Genomic DNA, 17,813 nt, shown 5'->3' with positions numbered 1-17,813 from the left:
GAATAAGAAAGCCATATATGAAGCCAAGTACCTCATGGTCTATTAGACTTACGACATTTTTGCAGAGTAATTGACTGATTAATGTTAACTCTACTTTGCACCAAAAGTAAAAAGACGATTCTGGGTCAGAAAAGCAGCGACTTTCTTTGACAGCGCACTGAGCTGAGGTGCGTACTTTCACGAAACTACACTGAGGACATATCAAAGAACCCTCACTGTAGTGTTGGCGACAGCGACAAAAGTTTAAAAAGTTTTGACTTTCAGGTTTGGGTTACAGACCTGCACGAGCACTACATTTCTCACGGGCACTACATTCTCTGAGGCTGAGAGAGAGAGGCGAGTTTCTTTTGTCGCACACGTCCCATTGGAAATGCACAGAGAAGCAGCGACATCACTCCCTGTGTGTCGAGCCCATTATGCTAATAAGCTGAGCAGATTGGTGCCCATGTACTTAAAGCATTGCTCCTCTGTCCTCTGTCTACTTGGCTTTCAGCCAGCGTTTCTCCTTGTTATGTAATATGATTGCCCAGCTGTGGCAAGTATTTATTAGTTTAATATGCATTACCTAAAGCTTTCTGGCTTTGTGTGTGCGCAAACACAAACACACACACACACACAAACTTAACACACTTTTAATCAAGCCAGCCTTATTGTTTTCCATTGGGCTTACATGTGCTCTTGAACCAAACAGCTGGCCAGTCTTTGTTAGATGTTGCTTGTTAGAATGAATAATAATTGGCTTGTCTCTTATTACATTGCAACATTGAAATTATATGTCCTATGGAGTCACAGAGTTTATATAACAGTAAAAGATGGACAGTAGGTGACAACAAATCTACCTTGTTATCACATTGCAATATTTATTGATTGGTTTTGCTGACATATATTTGCTAATTTGGTATGTGTCATTTGCATATCAGCACATTTAGATTAGTATTTCAAGTGCCTATTTTAAACCATGTAAATCATGTTTTTCAGGTGGGAAGATGTAGGTGGACATATCACCTCCAGTGGACGATTACAGGTATTTAAACATTCTATATACTGTTCATTATACTCTTATAATTCACAGTATGTATATATATATATATATATATATATATATATATATATATATATATGCATATACAGTATGTATGTATATATGTATACACACAAACACACACACGCAAACAAGAATTTGAGGTCATCATAAGCTGAGATGGAGGGACCTGTATAGATTTATGGGAGAATGAGAGATACACTGTTTTTGAATGCCATCCATCCATCTTCTTCCACTTATCCGGAACCGGGTCCCGGGGGCAGGAGGGACTCCCAGACTTCCCTCACCCTGGACACGTCCTCCAGCTCCTCCGGTGGGACTCCAAGCAGTTCCCAAGCCAGCCGAGAGACATAATCCCTCCAGCGTGTCCTGGGTCTCCCCCGGGGTCTCCCCAGGGAGGCGTCCAGGGGGCATCTGGAACAGATGCCCGAGCCACCTCAGGTGGCTCCGCTCGACGTGGAGGAGCAGCAGCTCCACTCTGAGCTCCTCCAGTGTGACCGAGCTCCTCACCGTCCAGCCACCCTGCTGAGGAAACACATTTCGGCTGCTTGTATCCGCGATCTTTTCGGTCATCCTTTCGGTCATTACCCAAAGCTTATGACCACATGTGAGGGTAGGAAAGTAGATTGACTGATAAATCAAGAGCTTTGTCTTTTGACTCAGCTCCTTCTTTACCACAACAGACCGATACAGCGACCGCATCACTGCAGACACCGCACTGATCCACCTCTCAATCTCACTCTCCATTCGTCTCTCACTCATGAAGAAGATCCCGAGATACTTGAACTCCTCCACTTGGGACAAAGACTCCCCAGCCACCTGAAGACGGCAAGCCACCTTTTTCCGGTTGAGAACCATGGCCTCGAATGCCTACTCCAGATGCACATGCAGACTGGTTGGGCAACTCCCATGACGCATCCCTTACTTCCAGTGTCCACAACTGGGTTTGGGGGTTGCTGCCGCAACAAGCACCGCAGACCTTACGACCACAGCTATGAGCAGCCACATCGACAATAGAGGCAGAGAACATGGCCCACTTGGAATCCAGTTCCCCAGCCTCCCCTGGGATCAGCGAGAAGCTCTCTCGGAGGTGCGAGTTGAAAACCCCCCTGACAGGGGGCTCTGCCAGATGTTCCCAACAGACCCTCACAGTACATTTGGGCCTGCCAGGTCTGTCCGGTTTCCTCCTCCGCCAGCGGATCCAACTCACCACCAGGTGGTGATCGGTTGACATCTCTGCCCCTCTCTTCACCCGAGTATCCAAGACACACGACAGCAAATTAGATCATCAAACTCCAACCTAGGGTGTTCTGATGCCATGTGCACTGATGGACACCCTTGTGCTCGAACATGGTGTTCGTTATGGACAAACTGTGGCTAGCATAGAAGTCCAATAACAGAACACCACTCGGATTCAGATCAAGGAGGCCGTTCTTCCCTATCACTCCCCTCCAGGTGTCAGTGTCGTTGCCCACGTGGTCATTGAAGTCCCCCAGGACACCGAGGTGAACTCCAACACTAGGCAACTGAGTTGTGGGGCAATAAGCAAGCCCACACCAGCTCGCCGCCTCTCCTCGCAGGCAATGCCAGAGAAATGGAGAGTCCAGCCCCTCTCAAGGAGTTGGGTTCCAGACCCCAAGTTGTGCATAGAGGTGAGGCTGACTATATCTACCCAGTAATGTTCAACCTCCCGCACAAGCTCAGGCTCCTTCCCCCCGAGAGTGGTGACATTCCATGTCACCTGAGCCAGTTTCGACTTCGACCGCCTCCCAGATCTCCTTGCACCAGCCAACGGCCCTACAAACGTTGAAACAGATTATTACAGAAACAGAAGCTTAATTTCACTTAGTTTGATTCAACTGAGGAGAACAATCATGAGGACTATTACATATAGAAATCCACCTGTTTTTTTGTTGGTTTTTTTTTAGAATATTATTACTTTTTAGACCAGGGGTGCTGGCGGACTAATTGTGTGGACTGCCTGGATCGGACCAACACGGCACAGTTTATGGTGGGAAAGTGCGCTCTGGCTTATCAGCTTTACGCACTCGGAATGATTGACAAACCCAAACTCCAATTTGATACTGATTGTGTTAGGTAAGATGAATTAAGATTTGTATGTCTATTTTTTTATATTAATTGATATTTGAACTCTTATATCTTGTGTGCATTTTTATGTCCCTAGGTTGTTTTGAGGAGTTTGTACGAGGACCATGGAGACACTCTTTCTCTGCAGTATGGTGGGTCCCCAACTAGTTCACAGAGTGAAAAAACGTACCGTAAGATCGCCCCCTGGACCTCAACACTCCAAAGACATCATGCAGACGCTGTCCAGATACTAACAGTAATGCTTTCTCAGGTAAGTTACTGAAATGAAAGTGTTCCACATGTAGGTCTAAACACAATAATAGAAAGTTACTGACCCTCTAGCATTCTGTGATTTTACACTTCTCAGAATATATGGTCATGGATAAAATCATTTATCATCATTAAATATAAGCAAGTGCATTTTATTTATTCAGCCCTTTTCACCCATCAAAGTCACACACAAAACACAGTTTAGCAATGCAATATAGAAAAATACAATATGGTATAACCCTGAGTCATTTAGCTTTTTCATTAGCATTGTTTTTCAACAAACATTGCCTTACCTGAATCTTCTTTTTTGGCTATCATTGCCTGTATATTCTGTATGTTTTGAGTGAAGTACTTGATTTGAAATATTATAGATTATTATAGTTTGTTCCGAAGATTAAAATAGATGTTTTGATATGACACAATTGGCTCCGTGGCATTAGAAGTAAGGTTATTATTTTGTGTGTGTGAGATGGAAAAATAAAGCCATGCTACTTGACGTAGATAGCTGGTTACGTTGCTGTTGCTTGCTTAATAGTCCCTTCTTTATTCAACTCATAAACAAGTCTTTGAATCACTGCAAATTGTGTGCACTCCTCCTGTACTGATGATTACACTGAAAACCATGGGCCAAACATTAAAATGCAATAATAACCAAGTGATCTGCTAAACTTGTGCTGGACCTAGAGAATATTGCGGTGGCTGCTGCTCTATTATTTCCGTTGATTTGATGACTCCACCAAATCTTAAAAATTCACCTACGTTTACACCATTTTATTTGTCAACCTGCCCCTCATAAGGGCAGAGTCATTTTTATCATTAACTGCTAAATTATTATTTTAACAATGTTCTGCCAGACTATACTGTATTTGTAAGCTTAGTCATTCTTAAAATTATGAGATTTGGAGGAAATTGGTATCTAAATCTGTCAGCTATGTTTTTTCAATCCTTCTTCAAGCTGTCTGCTCTAAAATGTGTTAATTTTCAGTTTTAAAAGATGGCAAGTCTAAGTTTTCCCACCATTTTAATGGCTACAAAGTTTTTTTTTCCTGTACTGAAAACATGGATAATATCTGCTTCAGTCAAATAAAAATGGAACTAATTATTTTTTATTTTGACAGCTGTTTTCATATTATAGATGTATACTCTCTCTTTTTTTTGTCCTTCATTCCACGTGTTGAGACCATATGTGTTGGTCTCCCACTCTAAAGCATATGGCACTCCTCATATTCAGTGATTCTCTTAGAATTATTTTGTGAATGGGCTTTAATGGAGCTCAGTCATTTTCCAATTATCTAATCATAGTCTTGAGGAGTGAGCACGTGGCTTCACAACGGCTGGATTAAATGGCTCTGAACAGGGCAATGGAGAAACACGTGCCACTTGCTGAGCACACTGAAACAGCTTATCTCCTCGCACTCGCTAAAACACAGCATGGCACCAGACACTGGGCTCCTACATTTACATACAAGTGTGCACTACTTGTTCCTATGCCATTTTAATTTGGTATTTGTTTTTATCTTATGTCATATATAGTTGCTGTTAAATATTTTGGCCAGGTGTAATTGTCAGTTCAATTAAAAACAAACTAACAAAAAACTATTTAACCCATAACAATAACAGATTTGCCTAACCAGTCAGTCCCTACCTCATTCTGTTGAAGGGACATCTTGAAAACATCTCTAGATGTCCAGAATTCTCAGAAACATTCAGAACAAAATATATAACTTCTTTTACCTGAGATAATAGCAGTTTAGTGTTTCACTTGTTGATTCTGCAGAAATTCATGCTTTTTCTTAGCACTCTAAGTAATTTCCCCCCTCCTCCTTTTTTTTTTTACATATAAGCTGCCATGTTTGCTTTGACACAAACTGACCATGCGTCTCCCTGATTGGTTAATCTGCCTGTCAATCACACCCCACTGAATCTGGAGAGACAGGATACAGACCCACTCATCTTTGTATAGTTTTGTCAAAGCATTTGGCTCTGGTTGGCCAAGTAAATAACAGATAACAATAATATGAGACTAAACACTTAAACTTAGCACACATTTCAAATAGAGCTGTTAAACTGGGCAGTACCTGGAGGACTAAAGAGAAGAGTGCGGGGAAAGGAGGGAGAGGTTATAATCAGTGTGACTGGTATCCACACTTAAAGCTCCACCCTTGCAGCTAGCTATTTGTAATTAGAAATGCCTGGCTTTAATAAAGGCAGCTCTGTTTGATGTCACAGAGCCCTTGAAACTGCAGTGGACACTGTAGGCAGCACACACTCTGCAAATATACAAAGTTTGCACTAAAATTGCCAAAAAGGTCTACTGGTACTAGTCAGGTTTTTGCTATTTTTGTGCAATCACAGCAAGTTGATTTGCTGTGTTCATGGTCTAAAACCTCCAGGGGTGGAATTCTGGCTTCTAACTTGCATTCTATGTGCTAGTTGGAAGCCTGAATACATTGAGAGGGTTGCTCTCAAGTGTATCTGAGTTGATGTAAAACCCTTGCCTTATCAAAGATTAGAAATCATCAATAATTGACAGGACAGGTCGTAAACCAGGAGCTGAGAATGGATCAGAGAACAGTTGAGGGACTAATGTTTGATATGCATGAATTGAGATGGTTTAGACATGTTCAAAGAAGAGATAGAGAATATATTGGTTAAAGATGCTACATCCAGAACTGCCTGACAAGAGGTTTATAGGAAATTCAAATTAAATATTTTAATGGCTGTCGTAAAAATGCTATTTTTTAATTCAGGTATAATGTTTCATTTTCACCCCCTAGATGCAGACAGACAGGATGCCATCAACTTGTTCCTTCAAGTGTACCAGCCAGCAGAATCCAAGCCACACCTATGGGAGCTGCCCACAGACTTCTATCTGCACCAGAGCAGCACCATGACCCTCCCTCAAGACAGACACAGGTACTTCCAAGTGTCTTCATTTCTGACACACATTTCCCTCTATTTATCCCTTTCAGCTTTTATGCTTATTATAATAGAGTTCTCACATTTGCATGTCCAGATTGTTCTTCTTACATAAATCTAGACCCACTTATTAATTTACAAGCAGCATGTCATACTTTTGTCCTCTATTTCAAATATGTAGCAATTCAGCCTATCTATTACACTAATTCTGACATAAGGGCTTAGGTGATACACAGTAACTGCTCCGGCAGTGACAATAATGTATGTAGGTTATAGAGAGTGGGATTTGACTATGAAAGGAGCTGATCTACATGTGCCTGTCTTTTATTATAGCTACACACTGTGGTGGACACAAGGTGTTCTGTCCTGTCTTCCTGTACCGTTCGATGAAGGTAATGTATTTAAATAAGTCTGATGGTATCTAATGAAATCAGTTGTATCTTATGCTAATCTAGTTGCTAATCACTGTTTGTTTTTTTGTTAACCACAGTCCATGCTTAGCCAGCCATATCTTATTATTTCTCCAAAAATCCTTTTCCACTTTTTATTTCATTGCAAATTCTGGCTCAGTGGGTCATTCATACCAATTAAATCTAAGAGGTTATCACAGTTTGGGTCATTCTGTTACCTGATTTTGGTCAACCCGTTCTGACTGGAAACCAAATAATTCTTAACCTTAATGCCCATGTAAATTGGCTCAAAATAAATACACCTTACTTTTTGTGTATTTTTATTAAAAATGACTAAGATTATACAGTGCATTAATCTAGACTGAGTCAGACCTCAGTCCAAAGGCAACTGAGCTGTTAACTGTTATTTTTGTGGGTATAAGGAATAAGGCCATGTTGTGCTGTGCAAAAGATAGACTGTATCTATAATGCTTAATAATATTTTAGTGCTATACAATGCATACTTCCACCATCAAATCTCCATGCATTTCTAAATCTGTTAATTTTTTTTTTTCAGTCCCCTGTGAAGAAACTATGAAACAAGTTGAAGTAAAGAGAGTGAACCGCTTTGATGAGAGCATTGACATCTACACCGAATTCTTTAAACCATACGAAATAACCTCATTTGATGACACCTTCTGCATCGCAATGACTAATTCTGCAAGGTACATTTGAAACAAAACAAATCTACAATTGATTTTATCACAGTACCGTGAGTGCCAAACATTCATTATTAATCCATATTGAATTACCACTGCAGAAAGTCTCAGTTTTCTTGTTGTGTGTCTCCATAAAGAGAATTTATGCCCAAGACTGTTGGCCTAGATCCAAGTCCATTCACTGTTCGCAAGCCGGAGGAAACTGGAAAATCAGTGCTGCCGTGCGTATGCCGTGATTTCAGTATGCTATTGATGTTTGGCTAAAATTTGTGCCACTGTACCATTGCAAAGCCACATTTCTCTAAACCTGGGTTAATAAGGCATGGGGGCTATGTCTTTCTTTTCCTTTAGTAGATTTTATATCAGACTCACCCGGGACACCTGACATAGAGCTTAGCTAAATATTAAAAAAATCTCAACGATTCAAATTACAATATACTATAGCTTTTGTATAAATATGTTTTTATATGCTAGCCAAAATCCTCAAATAAATCAGAATTTGACTCACAAGATGATTCTGTGCTTGTCACAGGCTTCTATTGCGTGCAGTGATTCAAAGTTTTAATCAGTGGAATATGTCTATAATTGTTCCCTCTTTAAGAATACAAGTTTGATTGAGTAGACACAATTCTCTAAAATCATTTAGTCATCATGAGAAGTAGGTGACGCTCCTTTAGTCATCTTTTGTCTAATGTGTGCTACTGAAAACAGTCACTCCAACAAACAAAATCTAAAAAAATAAATTTCCCAATTTATGATAGAAAATGTGATAGAAAATGGTTATCATCAGATCAGGTCAACTTTTTGTATATTATTTCTCATGTTTTTTTTTTTTTTTGCAGAAACAAGAGTAGTAAGGAGGAAACTGTGATCCAAAGGAAGACCGCAGCCAGCGCACCTCCCGCCCCGAGTGAGGAGGCCATGTCAAGCTCCTCGGAGGACGACTCGGAGGAGGACCGGGACGATGACGCCTCTGTGTCCCAGCGCTCCACACCCATCAAACTCTTCACCGAGTCTGTGGAAAGCACTCGCACACTGGAGGTATGTTTAAAGGTTACATACTTAAGTCTAACAAAACAGTGTTCTCTCTCAGGGTATGGTATTACAGATATTGTAGGGATGCATATTTCAAAAATACTGATGTTTCCACATGTTGGATGCAATGAAATGGATCAAATGATCATACTCTACCTGTATTTGTCTGTATATTTGTCTTTATTCCATTGCAATATTCAGATTGCAAATATTTTTAAATTCTAAACAAATTACCTTCATTTTAATTGAATCCAACCAGTTGTTAAAAAGTAATTAGTCTACAGATTATGCACAGCAAGGGTTAATGTTTTTGATTGATTTTACAGCTAATGAAAATCAAAATCCACAATACTAGCAGATTATGTATTGTTAACTACACATTAGGACTGATTTGACTAGAGACAGACTGATATATCGGTTAAATGTAAGGAGGGAGCTTGTAGTAAATTTTTATATAGTCATTTGGTGAAAATAATCAAAAATAATCAAAACTGGCCCTATATATCAGAGCAGAAATATCGGCAAAGCTTATCGGCCATTGGTTGATCTATATTCTAAACAATCAGTATTGGTATCGGCCAAGAAAAAATATATCTCCACATGAAAAGTTGAAACAAGTTTAAACATGTTTGTGTGTTTGAATTCAAACAGTCATAACTCTTGGTTTTCTCTTACGTTTGTTTTGGACCTGTGTTATTGTATTTATTGTGTCCTTTTTGAGTTTTCAGTGTTTCGCTTTTATTATGTTGACATACTTATCAGCTGTTTTCATCAACACAAGGAGATAAATAGGATTAATCTCTTGTGTAAAAACCTTCTCTTTAAAAGCTAACAAAAGTAATGGCTTGTGTAACTGGAGAAAAGCATCAAGCGGTCCATTATCATCATTATATACTGTACCTACTTTTCCAGCACCTGGCCCAGTACATGCATCTGAAAGTACATTTGACAAAAAATGTGTCATCTGTTCTAAAGAGCTTTTGAAACTTAGTGAGTACTGTCACCCCAAGAACTGCCAATTTTCTAAATCTAAGTAACCCACATTTTTATTATCCCTTACATGAAAGAAGTACCTCATCTTTATATTTGGTTGTGATTTTTCGGTGTGTTGAATTACTCAATTTATTGAACCAAAATGCCCTAGATTCCATAATTTCTGACCACAATGTTAAGATACAGGTTACAGTTACAGAATATGGGACATGCAGATTTCTTTTGCTACATGTCTTTCTCGACACAGATAACATTTGTTCATTTGTTCAAACATTACTTATTAGCTTACAATAGTAGCATGGTTGGGGCTGTATAGTACTTGTTGTGTCTTTAGGCAAGACATTTCAACCACATTGCCTAGTTTGAATGTGGTGTGTGAGCGAGTGATTGTTGGTGGTTGGAGGGGGCAATGGTGCAGATTGACAATCTTGCCTCTGTCAGTCTACTCCAGCGCAGCTGTGCCTACAAAAGGAGTTGATATGGAGTTGACATGGCGTGAAAGTGATGCACGGATTTGTAAAGCAACTTTGGCAACATATGGGAAAGGGCTATATGAGACTAATGCATTAGTATTACTAATAATCGGAGAAAATAAGGTGACACATAGCAGCACATGTAATACAATCTTTTTATTTCGCTCTACTATGCCTACTCATATCTTGCCACATTTCTCACTATTACAATCAGTTGTTCTCATTTCTTTCAGTATTATTAATGAGGCATGTAACAGACACACATGTATCATTATACATGCTTTATCACTATTTGTTCCAGGTCAGAAAGAGCAGGTTTTACATTTGACCTACATTTGGAAGAGCTACATGCATAAATTAAACAGAATGTAGATCAGTGTGTCAGGTAAGAAATTACATATCACTGAAGGTGGTATTTTATAAGCTCCAGTAGATAAAGGTCAGGGGGCATAAAGGGCTGGTGATTCAACTATAGTTACAAATGATATTTACAACTGCAGTAACACCATGGTCATGGGTGTCACTGCAGCTGTAAATACCATTTCCATTCTCTGTCCTCCTCCACATGTGTCCAAAAGGCCCATCAGCTTGGCCGTAGTCTGTCCTAAATTGCCCAGACTAATAATGTGGGTCAGCCATTGCTATATTGGCGTTAAATTGTACCACTATATCTGGTGTTCATGTGACGCTGCATTGAGGTGTCTGAGGAGTAATAAGATCGGTAGCAACACATCTGCCTCTTGAGTTTCTTGGTTAAGAGCTTGGGAACGTTAGACTGCTCACCTGGAAAATACCCCACAAAATAAACTGTCCGTTACATCACTGCTGAAGTGTAATATTGTGGACACAAAAACAATGTAAAAAATAATCTGTAGTCTATATCAATAGAATTAATCCTCCATGTTGTTTTTTTTTCTTTAGAATGCTTACATTTGTTTGTTAGTTACACTGTTTCTTGCCAAGAGTGAAAACACTGGGATTACATGCCCCATTAAAGTGTGGTCATTGGAGACTTTAGATAATCCAATAATCAGATCTGATTTTTGTTGTGTGTTTTATATGCACAAAATCTGATCTACCAATACACCTGGTAACATGTGACAGTTCAATCAATGGATTTTAGAATAACTGTTGTACATGACAAAGTACAAGTTTCCTTTTTGCTTTTGCCACATTTTTTTTAATTTTTATATAATTTTCATTGTCAAAACCTGCACAGGTGTGAACGATCAGAAAGAAATTACATTATTCACCTCAGATTTATTACCTCAGAGATATTGAAAGGAAATGTAGATTTTTACTGTGCATGTAAACATAGCCACTAACAGGCATTTTGATAACTTCGATCAGCATTATTCCCTTAACCTTTGGAACAGAAACAGGATCAAGCCTAGGATTCCTTGTAAGTTCTGACAGATACTGCGCACTACTTATGTGAATAACTCTAATGTAGTGAGAGAATGAACCACAGAGCAGTATGTCACAACAGTGGTCTATTATGTGTTTAGTTTTGACATATAGGATTTTCATTCTCCATATAATGGCTTATCTGAAAATTAAAATGAATACTGTCGTTTTTTTCTCTTGTTTCAATTATCAAATTGATTTGAACCAGTTAGACATCATCCGTTTTGCTGTGATATTGGACTAGAATGAGAACACATATTTCCTCTATATGTGCGGCAGGTCGCTCCCTAGACAGAGAGCTGTTTATAGAAGAACACTTTTCAAGACATCATCATTCACACTTTCACCTATTCAGTGTAATCCATGAGGAGGGACTCACGTGGAAGACAAGCCCACTCGACATGCATAGCCTTGAGTCAGATTCCCACTCAGACAAAGCTACCAATTCTATTTAACAACCGGATTTTTTGTTACATGTTTTGTCATGATTCAAAGAAATTTATTTTCATGTATATGGTAGCTATCTTTTATACAGTGGGTACGGAAAGTATTCAGTTTTCAGTCATTGTTGTATTACTGCCATTTGCGAAAATCATTTAAGTTTTTTTTTTTTCTCATGATTGTACGCACAGCACATATTGACAGAGAAAGACAAAATTGTTGACAGCTGTGCAGAATTATTAAAAAAGAAAAACTGAAATATCACATGGCCATAAGTATTCAGACCCTTTTGCTGTGACCCTCATATGTTTAACTCGGGTGCTGTCCATTTCTTCTGATCATCCTTGAGATGGTTCTACACCTTCATTGGAGTCCAGCTGTGTTTGATTAAACTGATTGGACTTGATTAGGAAGGCCACACCTGTCTTACAAGACCTTACAGCTCACAGTGCATGTCAGAGCAAATGAGAATCATGAGGTCAAAGGAACTGCCTGAAGAGCTCAGAGACAAAATTCTGGCAAGGCACAGATCTGGCCAAGTTTACCAAAAAAAAAATCTGCTGCAGTTAAAGTTCCTGTGTTTGTCCAATATATGTGATGTGTTTGTGTGGCATTGTATGTATGTATGGCGTTTTTCTCTGTGTGTTTTTGACTGTGAAGACAAATTTCCCCTCGGGGACAATAAAGTAACTAACTAACTGACTAAGAGCACAGTGGCCTCCATAATCTTTAAATGGAAGAGGTTTGTGATGACCCGAACCCTTCCTAGAGCTGGCCGCCGGGGGAGCAGAGCCTTTGTGAGAGAGGTAAAGAAGAACCCAAAGATCACTGTGGCTGAGCTCCTGAGATGCAGTCGCGAGATGGGAGAAAGTTCTAGAAAGTCAACCATCACTGAAGCCCTCCACCAGTCGGGGCTTTATGGCAGAGCGGCCCGACTGAAGCCTCTCCTCAGTGCAAGACACATGAAAGCCCACATTGAGTTTGCTAAAGAACACCTGAAGGATGCCAAGATGGTGAGCAATAAGATTCTCTGGTCTGATGAGACCAAGATAGAATTTTTTGGCTTTAATTCTAAGCGGTATGTGTGGAGAATACCAGACACTGCTCATCACCTGTCCAATACAGTCCCAACAGTGAAGCATGGTGGTGGCAGCATCATACCATGGGTGGGTTTTTCAGGGACAGGATGACTGGTTGCAATCAAAGGAAAGATGAATGCGGCCAAGTACATGGATATTCTGGACGAAAACCTTCTCCAGAGTTCTCAGGACCTCAGACTGGGCTAAAGGTTCACCTTCCAACAAGACAACAACTCCGTGACTGTTCTTGAATGGGCCAGCCAGAGCCATGACTTAAACCCAATTGAGCATCTCTGGAGAGACCTGAAAATGGCTGTCCACCAACATTCACCATCCAACCTGACAGAACTGGAGAGGATCCCCAAATCCACGTGTGAAAAACTTGTTACATCATTCCCAAAAAGACACATGGCGGTATTGGCTCAAAATGATGCTTCTACTAAATACTCAGCAAAGGGTCTGAATACTTATGGCCGTGTGATATTTCAGTTTTTCTTTTTTAATAATTCTGCAAAAACTTCAACAATTTAGTATTTCTCTGTCAATATGGGGTGCTGTGTGTACATTCATGAGGGAACAAAAATGAACTTAAATGATTTTAGCAAATGGCTGCAATATAACAAAATGTGAAAAATACTTTCCGTACTCACTGTATGCACCAAGAATCATTCTCTGATTTCTGGAGTTATCAGATCATTGAAATGCCATGTAAACCATTGCATCTGATGTGAGTAATCTGATTGATTATCCAAGGGATGACAAGCAAAATATGAGTTTAAAATTCATTGTACTTATTTGTTTTTCAAAAAATTACATTTACCCATTGACTAACTGACACGTGTCACAAGGTGTTTTGATAATGAGATTTCTTTTGTGCATATAAAAATACACAAATTATCAAATGTAATTTTTGGGTTATCTGATTACTCTAGTTGTCTAATTTGACTGGCCATGCAAATGTTCTCAGTGAAATAGTTTATACTATGCAATGAAATTATTTTTGGCTTGTTTCCTTGACAGTGAGGTATAGCAAATGGGGAGAGCAGAGCAAACACCATTTTGTATTATAATATTATCTGAAGTTTCAGTGGTAATTCCTATATATTATGGTTCTTACAATTCTTCCATGGCATGCACATTGGTAATTCCTTAGTATTTAGATACTTAAATGGTAAATCCTAATTCCTAGACATTGTGGAAAAGTGGATTTTTTTTAACGGATTTTAAATCAGTAACTTGATAAATCAATTATGAACTTTTATCAGGTAAACCAGACATCAGACCGCTACATTTTTGGAGACATTGAACTTTTCGCTTTTCAATAACAGCTTTAATATTTTTGTAAAGAGGAAATCAGTAAGGCCATAAGCTGTGTCCAGATCTTTATAATAGTGTATGTATCGTGGCAGCCACTCTACTCTCATCCTTCAAAGCGCTCATGAATATTTGGTGGAGGGCGGAGTGGGTGGACCTCACGTGTAGCATGCACACTGCTTTGCCTGTGTCTCGTGTCACTGCCTTCGAGCTTGTCCCTGAAAATGGATCAGCTGAGCAGTGGCAAAACATAAAACTGCTAAAATATTTAAACGCTAGATCATTAGCCCGTGTTGCATGTAATCACGCACTTGTTTCATCTACCAAAGCAGCTGTGTGGGTGTATGTTATGTATAGACACATATTGAACGCAGTTCTCTCCACCTGAATGTTTGTGTATTTCTCTCTGTAGTTAGTGTGCTTTTTAGATTGTGTAGCTTTTCACAGCTGTTATTTCTTGGAATGGGCTCATGGAACAGCGTAATTAGTTATATTTTTCTGATCAATACTAATATGTTTAACAAAAATCCAATGTGTTGTGTTAAGCATATTAGTGCTATGTCAAAAGTCATCAAAATGAGCAATCACATAGTCCCTTGCAAGCATGCTGTTACATAACACACTATGAAGCCTGTGTCTCATAAATCTCTCTATATTATACTAATTATGGATTTGTGTAGAGGTGATTTATACTGTACTGCATTTCATACTACTCCATGATTTAAGGTGCACTGTGTAACTTGTCTGACGTGGGTTCCGTCACCTGATTGTCTCTATAGAGATATTACTGATTAAAATGTTTCACAATGTGGCATATGTATATACGTATATGTGGCAATGTGTCTTTTTAATTCATGTGGTGTTTTTTATTCCTAAAAAGTACCCTGAAAAACATGCATTCTAACAGTGAGTGGACTTGCCTTTCCACAAGGGCTGCAGTCGAAAGAAATTCGTGACTGACCAAAGACATGTCCTGCTGACTAAAAAGGGAGCGTGGCAAAAGCTCTCAAAACTATTCCGTATCTGTCTGTATCTGACCCAAACTGCACTCACAGGACTACATCTGCACAGGAGTTCATGCACAAACAACTATTTATGCAGAAAAAGTATGTATTTATATAAAGACAGAATTAACTCGTAAATCATGATTTTAATCTAGATTTTTCCATATAAATACCAAAAAATACCAAATCTTCAGCTAACTCAATAACGTCTCCTTTCTGCTGTTGTCTCGTATAGATCCACTTAATCTAAATAAAAGGATTAGTTAACTTAATTTGAATTAGACACCACTGACTAAACGACCAAAGAACCACTACCCTACTCTCCACAGATTTGACCTGTAACTTACCTGACCAGCTTGTCTCTATGAAGATGGATAATTTTAATGCCATGTATGGAAGGCAGTAGCATCTCTATGGAGACAACAGACTCTCCACTTGAAAAGTTGCATAGTTGCTGCACATAACTAATTTGTATACATGAACAGGAAAAACATCTGCTCATTTAAAATAGAAACTGTATATTAAAAATTTGTTGATTGTCTGTTCAAAGGATACAGCAGTTGGCCAAACATAAAAAGGGAATAGTCCTTCATAAATTGTGTTTCCATTTTCATCATTATAATACCTAGAATTGATTAGCCTTTCTGGCTGAGGTTGTTTTGCAATGACACTCTATTAATTCTGTATTATTATTATTTGGACATCATGTGAGAACTACAGGAGGGTGTTTGGTTAAAGAGCATGAGATCATCTAATGTCTGCTCCTGTTATGAAGTCACACATGCACTGGACCCCTTTAACACGATTGCACTTAATGTGTGAAGACTGTCATATTTCTGTTCCATTGCAGGATAGGGTCAAAAATACTACGTTTCTCAACATGGTTATTAAAAATTGCTTTGTAGCAAGATAAGAACTGGTTTGAACTTGCATTTTCTACCCTGTATAAGCTCACCTATTTTCAATTTTTGTCATTTCAGGACACGCAGCCACAGCAAAACAAGGAGCCATATGGACTTAAGCTGTCAGAGTTTCCTAATGAAAAGGACCTTCTCATTTATGAAAGGTACATTGTCATTCAAAATACAGGTACGTCCCTAAAACCAAAAGAATACATGAAGTAATGGTGTAATTTAGGCTTCAAAGAGCACTTTTTTCCCCATCTCTAAACCCTGTTCAATAAATGCTTATCAAACAGTGAAACATAAAGACGTTTTAATTTTATGCTGTTTTTCTACACTATCACATAATGCAAACTATCTTGAAAGTATTGAATGTATTTAGAATGCAGTACACTGGTTAGACCATTTTGCAAAAGACATTTTAATGCAGCACTTGGTAACTAAATACATTTAAGTTATGGCTGCAAGATGAATCACTATGAAATCAAAATCGCAATTTCAGTGGTTTAGCAAATCACAGTGGCTGCAATTTTTGACGTACCATAATGTCCTCCATAAATTAGATATTTTTCCAAGGCCATTCAGTGCTCATTTAAGTATTTTTCTAACACTTAAAAACCCCAGTGAAACCTTAATGCATACTCTTATTCACATGCATTTCTTTGTCACGTTGAAGTGAACGGGAATCATTTGTAGAGTCGCTGTCTTTGCTTGCCACCTATGCTCATCTATCAGTCAGAATGTTTGTATTTATTCTTGTTGAAAATGCACCCGGTGAGCCAGAATCGGCTTGCGCCTCGGGCCTCTGCTCTCGGTGATTTGCAAAAAAGAATATTGTTAACTTCTCCCACTGTGTGCAGCCCAGGTCCAACCTTTTCTCTGTCCACCCTGACATCCTCTCAACCTAAGGATTCATTCCCCCCCATGTTTGCTCCCAACAGCTAACCCAGCACACAACTATCCGTTTTCTCATATTACTCTGGCTACACAGTTTGTATTTATTTGACAGGACAAACCTTGTCAAGAATATTTGGTGCCATCATTCAAAACATCATTTCTAGTTTATTTGAGCCTGAAGCTGCATGGTAAACTCAAATAAAATCCAAATTGTGGTGAATAATGCAGTTCATATTCTTCATTGTGCCACGTAATGAGCCAGGGTTCATTATCGGATGTTGGAACGATGCCAGATGTGTTAGTAGAAACCAAAGCTAATCAATGCATTAATATTAAAATCATAAGCAACAGCCAGAGGGAACTGTAAACTCTTGTATATTACTGTGTCTTGGTGTAAAATGACTGTTGGGAACATTTCAGATTGGATTATAAACACTGGGGAGACCTCAGCAGTCACGATTAACTTAAGGTTCCCTCATTTTAAATAAAAAAAAATAGATGTTTACGATTCAGAAATGATTGATTTTCTGTGATGAGTTTCCATTCTGCTATTAGCACTAATTAATGTGCTACATTATTTCCTGCTTAAAATGATTGTTTCCTTTTGCTTCAAACATTCTTTTAAAGGTGTGGAACTTTTCTGGTGGGTCCAGCACCTGCGTCTCCATGGAGACAACCAGGTGTTGGCACTTCGGAGCATTTCAGGCAAAGCGTTAACATCTCCATGGAGACGAGCAGATGGTGGAACCGCCTCTAGAAAAGTTACACAGTGCACCTTTAAATAGTGCCATTCATTTTGTTTAATGTTTGTTTTATGAGGCCATAATAGGCGCACATAATC

At 39.0% G+C, this 17,813-nt stretch overlaps 1 protein-coding gene across 1 annotated transcript in view; it reads left to right on the top strand.

The window, feature by feature from the left end:
• The window catches only part of fig4a (FIG4 phosphoinositide 5-phosphatase a), a 49,441-nt gene that overhangs the window by 29,509 nt on the left and 2,119 nt on the right, over positions 1 to 17,813 (top strand). The window contains 6 exon segments of the mRNA XM_055232407.1: positions 6,178 to 6,316; positions 6,653 to 6,711; positions 7,286 to 7,433; positions 7,565 to 7,648; positions 8,270 to 8,468; positions 16,154 to 16,239. Coding sequence (XP_055088382.1) covers positions 6,178 to 6,316; positions 6,653 to 6,711; positions 7,286 to 7,433; positions 7,565 to 7,648; positions 8,270 to 8,468; positions 16,154 to 16,239 — 715 coding nt within the window.

This window comes from Periophthalmus magnuspinnatus, chromosome 24, assembly GCF_009829125.3.
Source record: "Periophthalmus magnuspinnatus isolate fPerMag1 chromosome 24, fPerMag1.2.pri, whole genome shotgun sequence".
Lineage (NCBI taxonomy): Eukaryota > Metazoa > Chordata > Actinopteri > Gobiiformes > Gobiidae > Periophthalmus > Periophthalmus magnuspinnatus.
This window is presented reverse-complemented; position numbering and strand designations above follow the sequence as displayed.